General features: G+C 42.6%; 1 protein-coding gene across 3 annotated transcripts in view; it reads left to right on the forward strand.

The window, feature by feature from the left end:
• PTPRG (protein tyrosine phosphatase receptor type G) overlaps positions 1–17,778 on the forward strand; it is a 404,577-nt gene that overhangs the window by 291,403 nt on the left and 95,396 nt on the right. For all 3 annotated transcript variants that reach the window (XM_057397343.1, XM_057397341.1, XM_057397342.1), the window contains exons 7-9: positions 1,215–1,281; positions 12,029–12,186; positions 17,145–17,337. In XM_057397343.1, coding sequence (XP_057253326.1) covers positions 1,215–1,281; positions 12,029–12,186; positions 17,145–17,337 — 418 coding nt within the window. The remainder of the gene's footprint in view (positions 1–1,214; positions 1,282–12,028; positions 12,187–17,144; positions 17,338–17,778) is intronic.

The following is a 17,778-nucleotide window of genomic DNA, read 5'->3' on the forward strand; positions in this document are numbered from 1 at the left end:
TGTGCTGTTGTCAGTGATGTCCCCTTCGTAAGAGTGCCCTCGAAGCTGGTCCTGCACTTTGTGCCAAAGTGTGTTCCCTGTGGGGCTCAAGGTCCCCTGTCAGGGCTATTTTCTTTTGTCTGCATTCTGTTCCCCATATGTTAATATGTGCCCACAGTGGAATCCAGGTCTGGTTTTCCTCATGACATTGAGATCCTGGGCAGGCAGCAAAGTCCAGAGGAGCTCTGTTGCTTTTGATGTGTGTGCCCACTGAGAGCAGTCTGTCCAAAAATGATCAACACTGCTCAGGCTTCTGATGCTGACCAGGGTCAAAAAAGTAAGAAAGATGTGCCCCATGAATGAGGACCAAACCAGTATTTATTTCCTAAAAGTAAATTGAGAAGTGTGTTAAAAATGGAACATGGTCACAGGAATTGGGAGTTATCTCCCTTCAATAGCTCTAAAGAAGCAAACGGTTTAAAAAATTGCATTATTGGTTGTAAATTCCTTGGCTGTGTTGCAAGTGCTGAAGTGATAGGTTTAATTTGTGAGTTGTGGACTTCAACAGGTTTAATCCTTCCTCCTGCCTTCCCCTCCTCTCTCTGGTGCTAGGTTTCACTGTTGCAGAGGTTACAGATGATTGCTGGGTGATAGAAGAAATAGTGCAAGATACCAGGCTTTGGTCTGGCGGTGCAGGCAATTGCATTGTCAAAAATCAGAGATTTCTTCTAGATCCTCTCACAAAGGTTTTTTCTCTCTCCCTTGTCCAAGTGACACTACATTAAATAAATGCAAAAATCTGAATAGTGAAGAGATGCCAAGGCCCAGCTCCATTACGGCTGAGAGGGATCCAGCTTCACCGATTCCACCGGCAACAGGAGATTTATTCCTCTGTCAGTAAGGGGTGAACTGATCTGAGATAAATTCTGTTTATCACAGCAGTTTTCCTCTGTGAAAGCAGAAGTAGAGAAAAGTCAACTCTGGTTTTAGGGGCGGCTTTTTGCTGGGCTGATAGTATGGCTAATGTTTTAATGAATTTAGAGGACACTTGATTTAACCTTCTTTATTTTACTGTGGCATGAAGCTTTGGCATTTGTTGAAGAGCCACTGTAAATGTGAGAACTAAGCAGCTTGTTAGATAACATCTCTTTTTTTAACTCTTTAGAAGATTAAACTGAGACTGTTCTCCCTGATGCCAGGATAGATGTAACCAATCCTGTATCCTGTGCTCATAGGTCAGTCAGAGGGACAATCCAGCGCTGGATCCCATTATCCATGGGTTGAAGGGCGTCGTACATCATGGTAAGTAGCTACTTAAACTTTCTTCTTGCTGGGAAGGGGAGAAGGGCAGGAATATTGTCCTTAAGGGATCAGGTCACTCCCGGAAGGACACGGTGAGCCTGCACATTCCTCATTCACTGATATTTAAGGGCATCACAGCTATTATTTGATTGGTAAAGATCAGAGTCATTTGTTACCTGAAAATGGTTTGGGGTTAACAGTAAGCAATTTGTTTCTTTTCAGTCAGTGCTCGGGAATGCGTAAGTTATCAATCAAACTCTACTGCAATATATCATTCATATTAGTACTTCGAAGGCAGTGTTGATGCTTCACTCCTGCTATTTATCTTCTCCTTGCTCTAAAAATACTCCTCTCTGAAGTTTCTATTTGTTTATAAATTGTCTTTCAAATTTAGGGAGCTGATAATGAAACAGAAAATTAACTATCTATGAAAATTAATTAAACTGTGCAGCAGATGAACATCTTTCTCATGCTGACATAAATACGATCATTCGGCTGTTCTGATGAATATAAACCTATTACCTTGAACTCATAGAAGGTACTGAAATAAATATTAATGTATTTTATACTTTTAGAACCAGTTTTTACTTGGGAATTTTCTTGAAACCTTACCACGGGTAACACATCATTAGCAATGGCATCAAGATGCTCCAGTTCCCAAAGTGCTCTTGTCAGATTTTAATATAATGATTTGTAAAGTTTTAATATCTCATTCAAAAGGCAGCTGCTGGAATACTGCTAGGTACTCCCAGCCAATAGATGTCAGTATCTAGTTCCCACTGAGTAACAAAGCAGGCTAGCAAAAGTAGAGAGAGGATGAGCTGGTCTGCAAGGTTTTTTCCGTGGCTGCACAGTTTGACACTGAGATCAAGCAGCCATTTAACTGGACCAGGATCTCTTTTAGCTTGTTTTCTACCTGCCTTGTACTTCAAGACTCTTTACCTCCTGCAAATGCAGCAGTGTTTTAGCCACCTCCCTGCGCCTTCTCTTGCTCCTTGCTGCTGCAGCCAAAATAGCCACAAGTGGATAATCACACCAGTGTCTCTGAAGAGTATTATTCCATTGTCAAAAATACTTCTTTGGGTAGGATGTGTCACAGTCCCAAGGTTGTGCTTCCCTGACCACATCATGATTAGTCTGTCTTGGTGCTGCCTACCCATAGCAAAATCTGGGGGGATAAAAGGCGTTTATTTTTTTTTGGCTCGCAGTGCACAGAAGGCTGCTAGTGTTTCAAGTAAAGGAAATCGCTTGATATATTTCAATAGCTTGTTTCCTTTTCAAAACATTAAGGAAGAAAAAGAGGAAAATCTTGCTTTCCTTCCTGTTTCAAAGGCCCTGATTAAAGGCCGCTTCTAACGTTCTTTTGGTGGTTGGAGTAAGGGAATTTCCTCCTACAAAGTTGTTGTTCAAAGAAATTGTTCTCTTTAACTTAAATATTGACGGAATGCATCAGTGAAGGGTTCTCATCTCATATCTCTCTTTCAATATTATTATATAGAGTAATAGTAAAGATGTGAGCTTTTATTCCAGATGCTGTCATTTCTTTTCTTGATGTAATAAGCTTATATCTTACATAAGCAGAATTTTATGAATTTATCTGAAAAGGTGCTTCCTGCCTTCCGTTTGGCTGCGTTTGACTGGGACCCTAAAGCAACATGGACTTTTTGGCTGAAATGCAGTGGAAAACTGTTGTGGTTTTTGGATAGAGTGGTTGGATCAAGCAGGGATCCAACAAAAGGACCTAGAGAAAGGCAAAATTGAAACCTTAAGTTTCTTTGCATTTTATAACATTTCCTTGCTCGTGTTGGTTTTTGGTGGTCATCAGAATACAGAGGCACACATCTGTAATGCAGAAATCAAGAATACGTATGAACATTGAGATAACTACCTTGGTATTAAGTTAGACTGTTCTCTTATATCCTCTGTTGCCTGAAGGGATCACCAACCACTCAGCTTCACTCCTCCCATGTGCCTCATCTCAACACACCTTATGTAAGGTGTGACCTCACTTTACTCATTTAAGGCTTCTTTGGTTTTCTGTAACCCTCTCCCTCCAAACAGCAGAGCATCCTCCTTGAGCTGTGCTGGACAGTCACTTCTTCCTCACAATCATTCAGTTGCAAAGAGGAAGTTACTCACACAGGCACTCATCATCCTCCTCATTTCATTTGCCTTGTGGTACTGCTAGATGGCCCAGTCCTATATGGGAACTCCAGTCTGCACCATGCCATACAGAGCACCCATGCTGGCCTGTCCCCATAATGGTGACATATCCAGTGACCCTCAGTTAGCTATAGGGATGGTACTAATGGGTGGTGAGCTGGTTTTGAATTTCTCTTGCATAGCTTTTCATTTTTCCTGTGAAGTCCTTGTTTTCTTACAGTGCCCTTCCAAGGGTAAGTGAACAATTCCAGTGTCAGAAGGACTTTCTGTGGAAGTGAAAGCAATTTTTGCTTGAGATTTTGTCAGGGATTTGAATTACTTACTAATTTGATGAAACATAAATAATTGTGCCCTTCACAGTGTCACCAGCTTAGTAACAATGATAGAGAAACGCAGCTAAAAATCAATACAGGCTTAGTTGCTACTCGGAGTTCACTTTGTTTCCTCATCTCCAGGCATAATTTTGTGGAATCTTAATGCCGCATTAAGCTTAATTTTACATGAGCAACCATATAAAGTCGCTTAGCTGGAAGGAAAAGCAGCGATGTACCAAATACCTAACAATGCTTGGATCAAGGATAATGCACTTGGGTTTGCCCTGGATCTACCTGCCAAACAGTGTGTTCCCAGCACATCAATGCTCCCCACCTCCCTCAGCTGCCCAGGCAGAGCATTGTAAAGACACGGGAACACCGAGGAGGCTCTTTTCAGAGCTGTCAGATGCCTGTTGCTGACTTTAAGGCTGCTTTTGGGTTTGTGCTCTGCCAAGGATTTGTCACACCTCCTGGCGGCGAGGTGCCTGTTATTCTCACTCCTGCTTTCCCTGCCGCAAAGCGCACGGCAAGCGTGCGTCTGCCGTGGAGCTCGACAGGGACTGACAGCTGGGAGCGTGCAGCCCTCTTTGGAGAAGGGATATGGGCTGTGGGTAGGAGTGATAGGGGTTCTGTGATGCCAACTTGCTGGTATCTTTCAGCTCTGACCACTGTGGGTCTTTTGGAGCTCCTCTTCAAATGCTTTTCTCATCACGAAAGCTGATGGGAAAGGTCTCCAGCGGTGCTGGTGGGATGGTGCACATCCTTCGTTCAAGTTGAGTCATTAGGTAAAGTAACAGTCACTAGCGCCTGGCTGCCTTGCACTACGCATGGGCCGGTTGTGGTGCTGCAGATCAGTCTTTTCAGCCTGGTTTTTGCTGTAATGTGCTCAGCTGGGTGCGCTGCCCTCAGCACCTCTCTTCTCATCCTTCCTTGTGATACTGAGGAGCACAGGGCAGGATGGTTCTGCTCTTGTACAAAGGCTGAGGAGGTGAGGAGGCTCCCAAGGGCTCAGAGAGAATGATTGTGCCCTTGTGGGAATAGAGGAATGTGAAATACCAGGTTATGTTTTATACAGTTGATTTGCATTAAAATGGCTACTAAAGCTTTTGTCTGCCACATGCTTCAGCAAGATCTCAGAGGAGCATCTAGCAGGATGGAGCTGTTGCCCAGAAACATTGCTTTTCCCCACCTCTGCTGTCTTTGACTTGCCCTTTTTAGTAATGTTTTGTATGTAAGCTTCTTAGTGATGCCTTTTCCTTGTTCTTACAAGCTGCCGTCTTCTCCACCCAGTGCATTTTCCTCTCCCAGCCTGAGCATGGGTGCCCTGCACAGTCCCATTTACCCATGAGGGCAAATGGGAGCAGCATCCCACACTACCTCAGGCCCCTGGAAAAACCTTCAAGGTGATGGAAACCATGTTTTGACAGTCTGTCCTGTTCTCCTGTGTCTTGTCACTAAGAATCTACACAGATCAGCAGAAAATTATTAGCAGAGCACAAATAAATTACCACAGCAGAAAAGCCTCTATTAATGTCACAAAAATGGGGCTCTTATTCCCTTCCTTGTCAAAAGTGAGTACTGAAAATCAAAGTGTAGCCAGATCAAAAGCTTAGGTACAAAGTGAATTGATGGCATCTGATGCTTGTTTGTGAACATGGGGTGGGGTGAGGGGAAGAGAGGAACCTTTGTTTGTTTAAAAAGGATTTTGGAAGAAAACCTCTGTATTGTTAAAATGCCATAACTTAGGCTCAGCATGGAGCACAGTGTGGTCTTGGGTGTCCCTCGAGAGTGGTGTTCAGGCAAGTTGGTGGTGAGCACCAAAGTTTCAGGGGCTACTGGGGAGACCAAAATACAGTGGAAAGATAATTGCTTTAATAATGAAAAAGGAAGGAGAGTAAATGTGTTGCACATCTCTCTGCTTGTCCTAGACAAAAATCAGTGAACAACCTGTTAAAATAGATCAGCACTAAAGAGGAAGCAATCCAGACAGTGTTAGTTACCCTGTGGATCTATCACACCAGAAGGCAAAATAACAAGAAAACAAGCAGCATGACAGGTTTTTGCTTTTGTTTTTAACTTTAACCACCTGACAAGCTGTGTGCTTTCTGCACCAAATATCCAGGGGTTGTGGAGAGGAAAGGCGGGGGAGAGGGTCTGAGGGTGAGATGTGATACTGCGGGACTTCGTCTTCCAAAGTAAAACTTCGAAGCAAGCCGCAGCCCAATTTGGAACAAGGAAAGCCATCAAAGGGGGAGCAGCATGATGTGTCAAACTGAGAAGGAAATGTGGAGGAGCATTTCTGTTTCCTCGGGGATGATATGAATGTATTCTTTTGTTTTCTTTTCGGTTCTTGTGTTCGCAGCCAGAGTGGCCGTGTGAAAGGGGCCAGGGCACTGTTGCTGTGAATCAAAGGGAAGGAGGAGGGAAGTGGGAAATGAAGATGAGAGCAGAGGTGATAAGTTCACACCTTTATATAGGGCACCTCTGTGCATAGCTGCAGGGGTCTCTGATTTAAAAGAATAAATGATGGAACTGTTGGAAATCTCTGGTCCTTCACCTGTCTGCTCTGTGGAAAGCAGTGTTGGTCACTGCTGAGACCAACCAGCTGCCATAGGATTAATAACTTGCATAGAAAACCTAATTCATGCAGTTATTAACAATTAAGGTAGATGCTGAATGTGAGCAAAGCAGCTGCAGGGGGAAGGAGCTGGGTGCTTTGCTGGTGGGTTAAGGATATTTGCTGAGAAGAGAGGGGTGGGGAAGTCTGAGAACATGCGGTTGTGCTGGAGCAGATATGAACAGCCCGTGCTCGTATGGCCACTTCTGCCTCACTTCACCCTACCTCCCCCAGGGTCCAGCTTGCTCCAGGGGTCCTCCTCTCTAAACTCATTGTTGTGGTTTCTTTTTCTTCCTATCGCTGGTGCCCATTCTGTATTTCTCGGTTTCCATGTCCTTGTCTCAACGTGCGCCTCTGCCTCAGGTGAGATTTTGTCTCAACCCTGTCTAGAACCAGCAGTGCTTAAGCATTAAAGGTTCAGAATTGCTTTTGGCTTATTCAGAGAGTTGAGACCTCTTCTTGCCAGCTAAACCTTTTCCTCCTGAGCTGTTTTAGGAGGGGGAGGAAGAAAAATTAAGCCTGAGACCCAACACCTGGCATCGAAATGTTCAATTTCTCTTTATTTTTGCATAGGAGACCTTGCCTTTTTTTTCACCTTCTTTTTTATACTACTCACTGCTTGTCTCAGATTAAATTACCCTGCAGGACTGTGTTATTATCTCATTCCCTTCCTCTTGCCATGCTGTGCATTCTGTGTCCTTACAGTTCCCTGTTGTTTAGCAGAGGGCCTGTTTTTCTAAAACCTAAATAAAAGTGAGAAAAATAATTGCACAATAAATGACAAGAATTACCCTGAGTACAGGGGACTGTCAGAAACTGCTGGATTTACACAGCAAGTACTCATCTACTGATCTTTTCAGTTAAAATAACATATACTCTTTGTAATCTCATCCTTCCAGTCACCGCCGTGAGCCCGGTCCCTGGCTCTGGTGTGCAGCTTAACTTTATCTGGGGAGTTCTGGCTCGGTGGGTGTGCGACATGGTGTCCCTCCTATTATTTTTGTGTGTTTGCTTTTTGAACGTTTGAATGCAGAAGCTTTAGAATGACTTGGCTCATTGTGCAAATGGAATTGGCAGTAATATTATTTAACAAATTTGGGAGACTTTCAAAGCTCTTCACATTGGTATTGCAGATTTCAGTTATTCAAAGCGGAGCCTGGTGACGTTTCCACCTATCAGGCATTGCACATACGTTAATTTTGGAAATAAGCTCATTTTAAGATATTGTTTTCACTGCAGCCAAGTTCCTGTTTTCTTACTGAAAAGCATGATGAAAGTCCCAAAGTATTCCATGAGATATAAATGAACTTGGCATATAGTTATTTTCTTGTGATCTCCAATCCAAGTTCCTGTTAGATTTTAAAAGGGTTTTGATCACATATAGTTGTGTGCTGTTTACCTGCATCTCTCCAGAAGCCTCTTACTCTGCAGTGATTTGGTTAAGATTCAGATCTATCTTTATCCAGCATTTTACAGAGTATATTTTTAGCAAGTCAGTCCTTGAACTCAAAATGTTCGACTGATGGCTTTTGCAATATAATAATTGCTGATATCAGCTTGTGAAAACTGCAGTAGCTGGTGGAGATTCACTTCTGGTATCTCTTTTAAGATCTGATTTTTAACTCTGCTTGGAAAACTGTTGTGCACAATCCAGTATTAGTTCACATTTGGTGGTGATGCCTTGACAAATAAAGAGTGTAAATAGGTCAGCTTTTTATAGCATGCCTGCAATTGCTCTTACTTTGGGTTGTACAAATAATGGCCTTTGGTGCAATGCAAAATAGTGGGGAGATTTATCAGTCCAAACAACAACTATACTGGTTGTGACTCTTCCTATTACTGTTATGGGAGAAGGGCCAAGAGGTAGACATGAATGTTGTATCAGAAGGTCAAGTATGTTACCAGCTGGCTCTGTTAATTGTTTTTTGTGAATGTAAGAGCTAAAATGCGATATTGTCCTTTCATGCTGTGGAGCACTGCGTAGTTTAAATGTCACATTCATTGTCTTAATTGTCAACAATGAATCTGTGGTACTTACCCATTCTTCCTTTGGAAATATTAGAGTGGACATGTTTCTACAAGCCTTGGTGCTGTGAACAAAGTATCGCTGTTTGTTAACTGCTCATAAATGCTGCGCTGTGTTAGTGGAGCATCTTAGCAGATGTTTGGGGCGCTGCTGGGTGCTGCTGTTTTCTGCATTGCCTGGGAGTGGTGACTGCAGCAGCACATTTATTGCTGCTTTCCCTGAGGGATGTTCTCTGGGGCTCTGATCTCCTGGTCATTTATTTTCTGCTTGGGTGCCTGTTTGCATTCAGGTGCTGCGGTGGGAGTAGGACAAGAAGCAGCCGAAGAGATGCCTCAGTGGGGCTCTGGTTTGAGTGTAAGAACGTTCAGGTGGTTCACGGGTCAGTTTTGCATCACTGATTGCAGTGGTTCACCAGTATTTGCAGGTGAACGCATGTTTTCATTGCTGTGTTTTACTGCTTTTGTCTCCCAGTTATTTCCCAGTACCTGTCAGGAAATGCTGCCTTGTAGATCATGTAGTTCCCAGCCTTGTTCACTTTCTCCCTCCTAGAACTCTTCACCCTGCTCCTCTGTTCCCAGCCTTCCAGGCCCAATTCATTCCTGTCCCAAACACTGAAAATAGAAAGTAGGAGCTAGTCATGAAGCAGTATAGAAACGTTTGATATTATTCTCAACCTTGTTCTTTCCCATTTAGTGGGAATTAGATACATACACATCTGCGTATATGTATATAAATATTTCTACCATATTCAGTGAATGCTGCTGCTTAGGTTGCAAGTTATTGTCATTGCAGTTTTAACAACAATAACTGATTTAAGGTTGAAGTTACAAAATCACATTTTCAAAAAGGTTGCAAGCTCTTAGGAACATAACTTCATGGCATTTACTGTTTCTATATTCCCTTGAAGGATATGGGAGGTAGATTCTTGAGTTCCAAGTTTCTTTAAGCCTGATGAGAAGATCTGTTTGTGGCTCTAATTCTAAAACTCTGCACTGTGCATCTAGATGGAAGCGATACAAATGAATGGTCTGTTTCCAAAATGTGAGGTTATTAAAGCATAATCAATTGATTATCATCTATTTTAGCAGTCATTTTAATCCAATTATGTGTATTTTTTTAATCTTTGGAATTCATTAATGAAAACTTAAAGCATTGCTTATAGTCATTAAAAATCAGATGGAGCACACCCTGCCCTACATAAACTGTGTGTTAGCAAAGCTGCTTTTTCCTCAAGAAATACTTTTTTTCACAGATGACTGTGACTTTCCAAATGCTTTGGAAAAAAACCTCCCTAATTGATAACCAAAATTTAATCATAGTCGGATACTACCAGTTTGCATTCAAATAAGGTATTTCTCTGTCTAAATAAGCTTCCCTTAGTTGATTATTCATACTGTAGTTCAAAATGTTTAAAAATGAAAGACAGAGTTGGATGAAATGTAGACTACTTAATACAGTGTGTATTTAATATAAAAGTCATGCATTATTCATATTTTCAATTTGAATAACTTTGAATTTAGCATCCCTGTTCTTCATCTTTTCCTTTGATGAACAATTAATTATTAAAATATAATATTGTCAGCACATGGCACAAAAATCCTTGAAAGTGTAAAATGAGCTTCGTTCTCCTGCCATCCCTTGATAAAGGGATACCTTATATTCTCTGTTTCTCACAGAATGTTTATCCAGCATCTGAAGTGATCCCGTCAATCTAAATACAAGGTTATAAAAGTTAAAAATAGTTAAATCATTAATTTTAACCAAAACATTTTTTTCTTAAATGCAGGAGGAATGCTCTTTTCAAAGTGTGCATCTACCTCCCATCTGTTTAGTATATGGTTGCTGGCTGTTAACGCAAAGAGGATGGTTGCATGTTCTAATGCTCTTTTAGATTCATAGCAGCCCACTGTGTGCTCAGCTTCCGTATAGAGAGAGACAGGTTCTTAAATAGAAAACCCGTATTATTTTGCTGTGCTGATGTGTGTGTGTGCTGCATTTGGAAATCAAATTCTGTGACTGAGTTTGTCGTTTTTCCAACCAATTTTCCCTGCATAAAAATAAGGCAATCAAATTAAATACGACATTTTTGCTGTGATTATGACTCCTTGATTAGAATCTCTTTGAACTTTGGCCAATCATATATATTTCACTATTTATTATCTCAGCACACTTTTTTTCCCAGAGGTATCCTATGAAAAATGAAAAATGTGGTTTACCACTTGTTTCCTTTTTGGAGATGCAGAACTGGTTTATATCTGCTTGGATTAAAAGGAAAGAAATGGTTAATGAAGAGATTGCAGTTTTCTGTCTCAATGTATACTATGACTTTAATAGAACTCATATTTTGGAATGCTAAAAGATATAAAGACATTGATATTGGGCAGGAGACTAGAAGATGTCTGAAGCACATCATGTGTTTGCACCTTGCAGCAGCAGTGGAGGAAACAAATCCCCCTGGTGATCAGGCTGCTGCTCAGAGGTATAGGCACCTCGTGATTTGATCAAGACTTGTGGAGAGCTGTGGGATGCTGTGGAATTGAATTCTGCAGACTCCATCCTTTTTCTTTTCCTCCTGACTTTGGAAGACGTGTGTGTCAATCACCAGCCTACCTGCTTCTCTGCTCTGTTGCAAGGGGAGCAGGCTTGCTTAGCAGCTCTGATGAGATAGGAAGAGAAGAGTTCCTGCTAACTACATGTGTACTCTTGTTTGAGACACAGAGAAAGTGAGGAATAGAGATGTATGGGAGAGCCTCACGTGTCCACATGCCCTGAGGCAGTGAACACCTTTGCACAGGCTGAGAGGGAGCTCCGGCCTGTGAGTCAACTTATATTGCAGAGGATAAATGCTCAGGGATGGCAGGGAAATTGTTTGCCTGCAGCCGTTCCCTCCTTTCATTTATTTATTTTTCCTCACAGTGTTAAATATTACCAGCTTGTCACTGTTACTTGAAGCTGAATGTTTTCACTGCTTAGGTTTGCATTTCAGGCTGTCTAAGGAGCTTCTCAGAGCAAAGGGTTTGTCCCCAGACTGATGGACCCTGGGAAGGGAGTTTCTTGGGTTAGGGAGAAGTGGCAGTAGTTTTACCTTTGAAGCTAATTTCTTCAACATGGTGCTGCCTTCTCCTTCTCAGTAATCTGCAGAGGAACTGACCCTGCTCCTCCATCCCTTTCCCTCACCGGTGCGGATGGGATGGATGTGCTAATTGGTGCTCTCTGGTCAGGCAGCAGCAAGCAGGACCGCTGCAGCCTGGCTGCGTCCCTGCTGGGTCATGGTGAACCCTCACTGCCATGAAGCTGAAAAGCCATTTACTGAGTGGTGAAGCCACTAAACATGGTGTTATTTCTATTCTAGCATAAACCGGTGGGATAACAAGGGCACTTCACACCTGCACGCATTCAAAGTAGGAGTGTGTGTGGTGGGTATAGGACTGACTAGCATTTTAGCTGCTCTTTTAATAATCAACACATCAACTCTTACAGAGACTTCCTGATAGGGTGTTTTCACCTTTCATTATATATATATGATAAAACATGTTGCCGTTACACCTTGTTAGTCCGCCTATCAACTGCTTTAAAGACATGTAAAAAGAACCAAAGTGTAATTCTGCTTGTCAATCTTCCCTGCAGAGAAGGAGACCTTTCTGGATCCCTTTGTGCTGAGGGAGCTCCTCCCGACATCGCTGGGGAGTTACTACCGCTACGCAGGTTCTCTGACTACTCCTCCGTGTAGCGAGATTGTGGAGTGGATCGTTTTCCGGAAGCCCGTTCCCATCTCTTACCATCAGGTGTGGTTATTTTGTTTGTCCATCTCTTGATTTGTCCTCTTTAGGGTGTTTCTGAAACCTCCCATTGTAATTTTGAGAACAAAAAATGTTTCTGTTGACAAAAAAGGAAGTGTTGGTCATTCCTTTTATTCTCTTAAGCAATATTGTTTCTGAACGTGAGCCATCGGTCTTAAGAAGACAGTACAACATGAAACCTGGCTTCCTTTCAGTGATTTATTTGCTATTGTTTTTGTGAAGATTAAATTAAGCGATGATATAAATATTTACATGGAGTTCCTTTTTATTCTTTTTAATTGAAACTTTCTTTTCTAAGTAAAGCGAGTGATTTCAGTTCTGCTTAGATTTAGTAATTTGAACTAATTACAGCAGAAAAGACATCTTCCCATTAATTCTCCATGCTTAACTGTTTTTACAACACAGTAAAGCTGCCATTATGGGCTCAGAGAGCTGGTGCACAAATCTTTAAAATTAGCACATAGTAGCTTTTAATGCAAATAGTCACAATGTCTGGGATTTGTCTGGAGAAGAATGCTCCCCATCAAGAAATGGCTGGATGGAATCGGATGTTTACCAGTTAAGTGTATTTTGACATTGTGAGACTGTTGTCTTCGGAAAGCCATCCTGCTGAAGTTAGTTTTCCCTTTTATCAACTGGCAAAAGCCACTGAAAGCAGACTTTTCAAATAGAATCATGGAGTGGTTTGGGTTGGAAGGCACCTTAAAGCTCATCCAGTTCCAGACCCAAGCCATGAGCAGGGACCCCTTCCACTAGAGCAGGTTGCTCCAAGCCCCTGTGTCCAACCTGGCCTTGAACACTGCCAGGGATGGGGCAGCCACAGCTTCTCTGGGCACCCTGTGCCAGCACCTCAGCACCCTCACAGAGAAGAGCTTCTGCCTAAGAGCTCATCTCAGTCTCCCTTCTGGCAGGTTAAAGCCATTCCTCCTTGTCCTGTCCATACAAGGCCCTTGTCCAAAGCCTCTCTCCAGGTTTCTTCTCAGCCCCTTTACATACTGGAAGCTGCTCTAAGGTCTCTTCTGAGCTTTCCCCAGGCTGAACAGGCAGAGATCTCTCATCCTGTCTCTAGCAAAGCTGCCTCAGCCCTCGGAGCATCTTTGCGACTTCCTCTGGACTCTCTCTACCAGGTGCACATCTTTCTTATGTTGAGGTCCCCAGAGCTGGATGCAGTACTCCAGGGAGGGTCTCACAAGAGCAGAATGCATGCACAGTTCTGTAAAGCTAAGTGAACAGTTCACTGGGTGATCCTGACTGACAGATGCTGGTTCTCAGAGATTTCAGGCTTTTTTTTTCATGTTTTCTGGATCCCATTGCTTCTCCTGTAGATTCTCATCAATTTTGAAGTGCTGTGTTCAAAACTAGTCGCAGTGCTTGAGCCACGACCCTCCCAAGGCTGAGGGTCATGGCAGGATTCATGTGTCCAGCCCCCCATGCTGGTGTTATTTTTCCCTTTTCACAAAAGCATGATGTTCTTATCCATGTTCATCTCCTGGCCAGCAGGAACCCTATTGCTAGAGGCTTTCCCCAGCACCCTCTCTAGCAGTGCTGAGCATGTCATGCATTCCTGTACCCATGGCTCTGGCTGCAGCATGGGACTCTTTGCACATGGTCCTGGTTGAATCGAACCCTTTGTTTTTTCCAGGCTGTTTGATTGTCAAGATCATTTTGAATTCTGTCCTTGCCTGCAGGATACTTGCAATCCCTTGTAGCTTCTCCCTACATCAATAAGTTTACTGTTTATTATTTGGTGGCTGGGAGGCTTGGCCCATGCTCAGTTTTATATCCTGTATGTGCATCAGGTGGGTTATGACTTTCTGCTTTCTAAACAAACGCAAATAAAGTGGTAAATCCAAATTATGGCCATCACTTTAATGGTATAAAGGTACTTTATCCTGGCATAGCTTCTTTCCTGTGCTGTACAGTAATAACTGTGCCGAGTCAAGCCTTTAAAATTTGGCATTGTGCTGCTTTATGCATGCATGTGAGGTTGAAGGGCTGGGAATTCTGTGTGTAGACAGACTTTCATTGATACTACAACACATGTGGAATAAGTAATAGTATTCTTCTCCTTGGCAGCTCTAGATGGGTGTATTTTAAAAGCCTGCCACCCTGCCATTGCTATGGTTATTATTTGTTCCTCTAACAGCAACAGTGCAGTATAATCCATTGCCACAGTTTAACCTCCTTTATCACAAACCCTGTGAAGCAGCCCTGTAATCCCAGAGGAAGAAAGCGATATTGTTTAAGCTTTGTTGCCATTCCAATTAAATCCTTGCTTTTGTTTGAAATACCTTGCTATAAAAAGGACAGTACTAAAGTGGTCCAATTGTGGAAGCTTCTCTATTTTATTCTCAGTGCTCCATCATCATCGTCTTTCCTAATAATTAGAGAACAAAACAGGACAAGCTGTGTCACCCTGCAGATGCATTGGAAAGCTAAGTGCATTCAGTGACCCAAAGCATGGCACTACCTCTTATAATGCATGCCTCAGAGTATCTCATTGTGCTTGTAACACCTTCAGTATTTTTAATTGCCATTTGTATATCCAACCCATAGAAGACTGTGCATATCAGGCTTTAACGGTTTGTAATTACACGACTTGGAGTTTTAGATCAGGTTTCCCTGTATCTACAATAGTCTTACAACAGCTTTTCATTTCTTCTGCTGAACAGGAGCTCTTGTACTCCTTGCCTTGAAGAGCATGAATGTAGCTCCTTGACTGCAGCTTTTTTTTCGAGCAGCTATAGATAAATTAATTTCTCATTTATGTAGATAATATTTTTATAGTAAAAGTGAAGTTAAAATGACTTATCTGTACTTCAACACATAAAAAGGGGAAGGTTAAAAATCGCATTTGAATTGGCAGTTGTTAAAATGCAATTATACCTCCCCAAGGTAGCATGGCAGAAGAAAATATTGTAGAAGTTCTCTCTGGAAGTTTAAAAATTCAATTGATGTCATGGATGTGTAAGCCGAGAGACTTGACTTCAGAGAAGCAGTTGCTGCCCAAGATCTTGAGCTTTTAAAAAGTAACCTTAAGCCCTCTTAGCTGGCTTCATCGAAACTGCTTCCAGTATAAGAAGTGTAAAAGATATGTAAATATTCACAAGAGTTTTGGTCTGTGCTTTCATAGAAGGGCTCATCTGTTGGGTTGTGTTTTTTTCCCCTGAAGACAGAAGTCTAAGATAATAGTCCTTTTATCCCATTTTTAACCAATCTGTCAATGCTTCCGAGAGGCTCCTGTTAATAATTAGAAAAGGTTTTCAAGGTTTTTCAAGGTGTTTCTCTGAAGAATCAGAGAGAGAATTGCAGCTGGGAACCAGGTAATAGAGCGTTCATCTGAGATACAGAAAAAGTACAGCCCAGATCCCACCATCAGTACCTGCAAGGCTGGAAGAGGTACCTGAGCTCCCTGCCTGCAGTGGGAACTGGTCACTGGCTGATCCCTTCCTGCTGCCCCCTGCCTCAGTTTCCCTGCTTTTACAGTAAAAGTAGTTGTGATTAGGGGGAAGCTACTACTAAAAACATACAAGTTGTGCTATTATCTCAGAGGTGATTGCCAGTAGCAGGGCTCAGTTCCCTTCGTTTTATGTTGTAGTTCAGAGTTCCCAAACTCAGGATTAGAGCTATGAGGTCCATCCATTTTCCCTCCTGCTGTCCATGTGCTGCTCCCACATGGAGCACATTGGGTAACATTCCTATACATATATCCATCAGCTGGCTCAATGCATCACCCACTTCATGGGGACTTAAGTTGGACTGAAATGTGTAAAAATTAACTCACTCCTGCCTTGGAGGTCAGAGGATTTGTACAGATTTCAGCCTAATAACTACCATCATCAAGCCCAGCAGACCGGACAGGGTGGGTAGCAGCAGCAAAAGGGGGGTTATGGTTACTGGTTTGAAGGGAAATTAATGGTAGTGAGTGCTTCTTGAGTCAGTGGAAGTGCTTGACTACTCTTTACACCTTTCTTTGGTTGTTTTTATCAGTACTGTCAACTGAGGCTACAATGATAGCTTTTTCTAGATGCAAGTTTCGGGACTCTGACAGCTCCTGTATAGCTTTTAGAGCAGCTGCATTTAAAGAAAAGGGTGTAGCTTTCTAAATGAGCTGTCAATAAGCTATGAGTGTAAAGTTTTGGGCCAGATCCTGTACTCTCAAAATCCGTATTATCGATATATGTAATTGATGTTTATGCAAACAGTATGGGGATTGAATCCTTCTCAGCTCTGTCGTGCTTAGTTGTTCCAGCAGCAACATAACTCATTCCAGTTCTGGATGAGAACGGCAACAGACTCTTAGCAAATGCTATACTGAACTTGATAGCTGCGAGAAAAAATTTAGCTGGAAACATTTCTGCCTTAGATACTTCTTTCTAAGCAATACTAAGTTCTGAAGTAACAGGAAAGTTCTTCCTTACAGGTTAATCCATTTTATTAGAAATAGCTCTATGCTAACTGCGCCTAAAGTGCTGCAATAGCTATCTGAGAAGCTTAGCCTGGCAGCTAAAGCTCATATGGTATTTGAGACAAGGTAGCATTGCCCTGTCCTGGAGAAGGCTCTTGGGGTGAGATAACCTGGAAGCACTTTTTTGACGTGATGCTCTGAAACAAAGCGGTGCCAGGGTGAGGAGGGCTTGGAAAGGCTGTGTCAAACAAAATCCTTCCAGACCAGGGGTCTAAGGGCACATGTTTCCCTGCCCATGACAGACATCCGCAGGTTGATAGAAGGCCTTCCCTTGTTGGGCAGGATAAGCGCTGTGCTGAGATAAGGCAGTTGGCAGTGATTTCAGTGGGCAGCCTGAATTCCCATGTGATTTCTCAGTCCTGGCATCAACATTTAACTTCCTGCCATTTTAGTTTCTTATCAGCCACCCAGATTTCAGTACATTGTTTTTCTAATTAATGTCCTTTCTCTCCCCTGCCATGATGGCTGCGGTCAGCTGGAGGCATTCTACTCCATATTCACCACTGAACAGCAAGACCACGTCAAGTCCGTGGAGTACCTGAGGAATAACTTCCGACCACAGCAAAGCCTGAACAACAGGAAAGTGTCCAAGTCTGCTGTGAAGGATGCTTGGAGACAAGATATGACAGACCTCTTGGAAAATCCACTCGGCACAGAAGCTTCCAAAGGTAGATTGCACTTATGAATGTTGCACTTGACTAATAGGAGAGCTTTTTGTCTCCTTTGTGATCAAAGGGTGTCAAGGATAGCTGTAAGCTACTAAGGAAATAGTGGAGGTTAAGCAGGCATTCCATGTTGGTAAGTGTCAATAAATTCATTAGTCCTGTGGGTGCCTGCAGTTACCTGTGGAGCTTGCTGTCACAAGGTGCCATGGCAATAAAGCCCCAGAACATGTGAGTCTCATACTGGCAGTGTCGCTGTTTCTGCCAACTGGCTGTAGGACCTTAGCAATCCCTGCCAAAAAGAGGAACATGAAGAGACAAGATCAGAGATAAAATTTCAGCCCCATTAGCACTGGCTCCCTGCATGTTTGAATAGGAACAGCATACCCAGATATGGTTATGGGTTTCATCTTTGCAGTAACAAGACTTTTGAAGAGCCGTCGACCT

Source organism: Pezoporus wallicus, unplaced genomic scaffold (genome assembly GCF_028554395.1).
Source record: "Pezoporus wallicus isolate ANWC-B61680 ecotype Strahan unplaced genomic scaffold, APGP_CSIRO_Pwel_v1 contig_8714, whole genome shotgun sequence".
NCBI lineage: Eukaryota > Metazoa > Chordata > Aves > Psittaciformes > Psittacidae > Pezoporus > Pezoporus wallicus.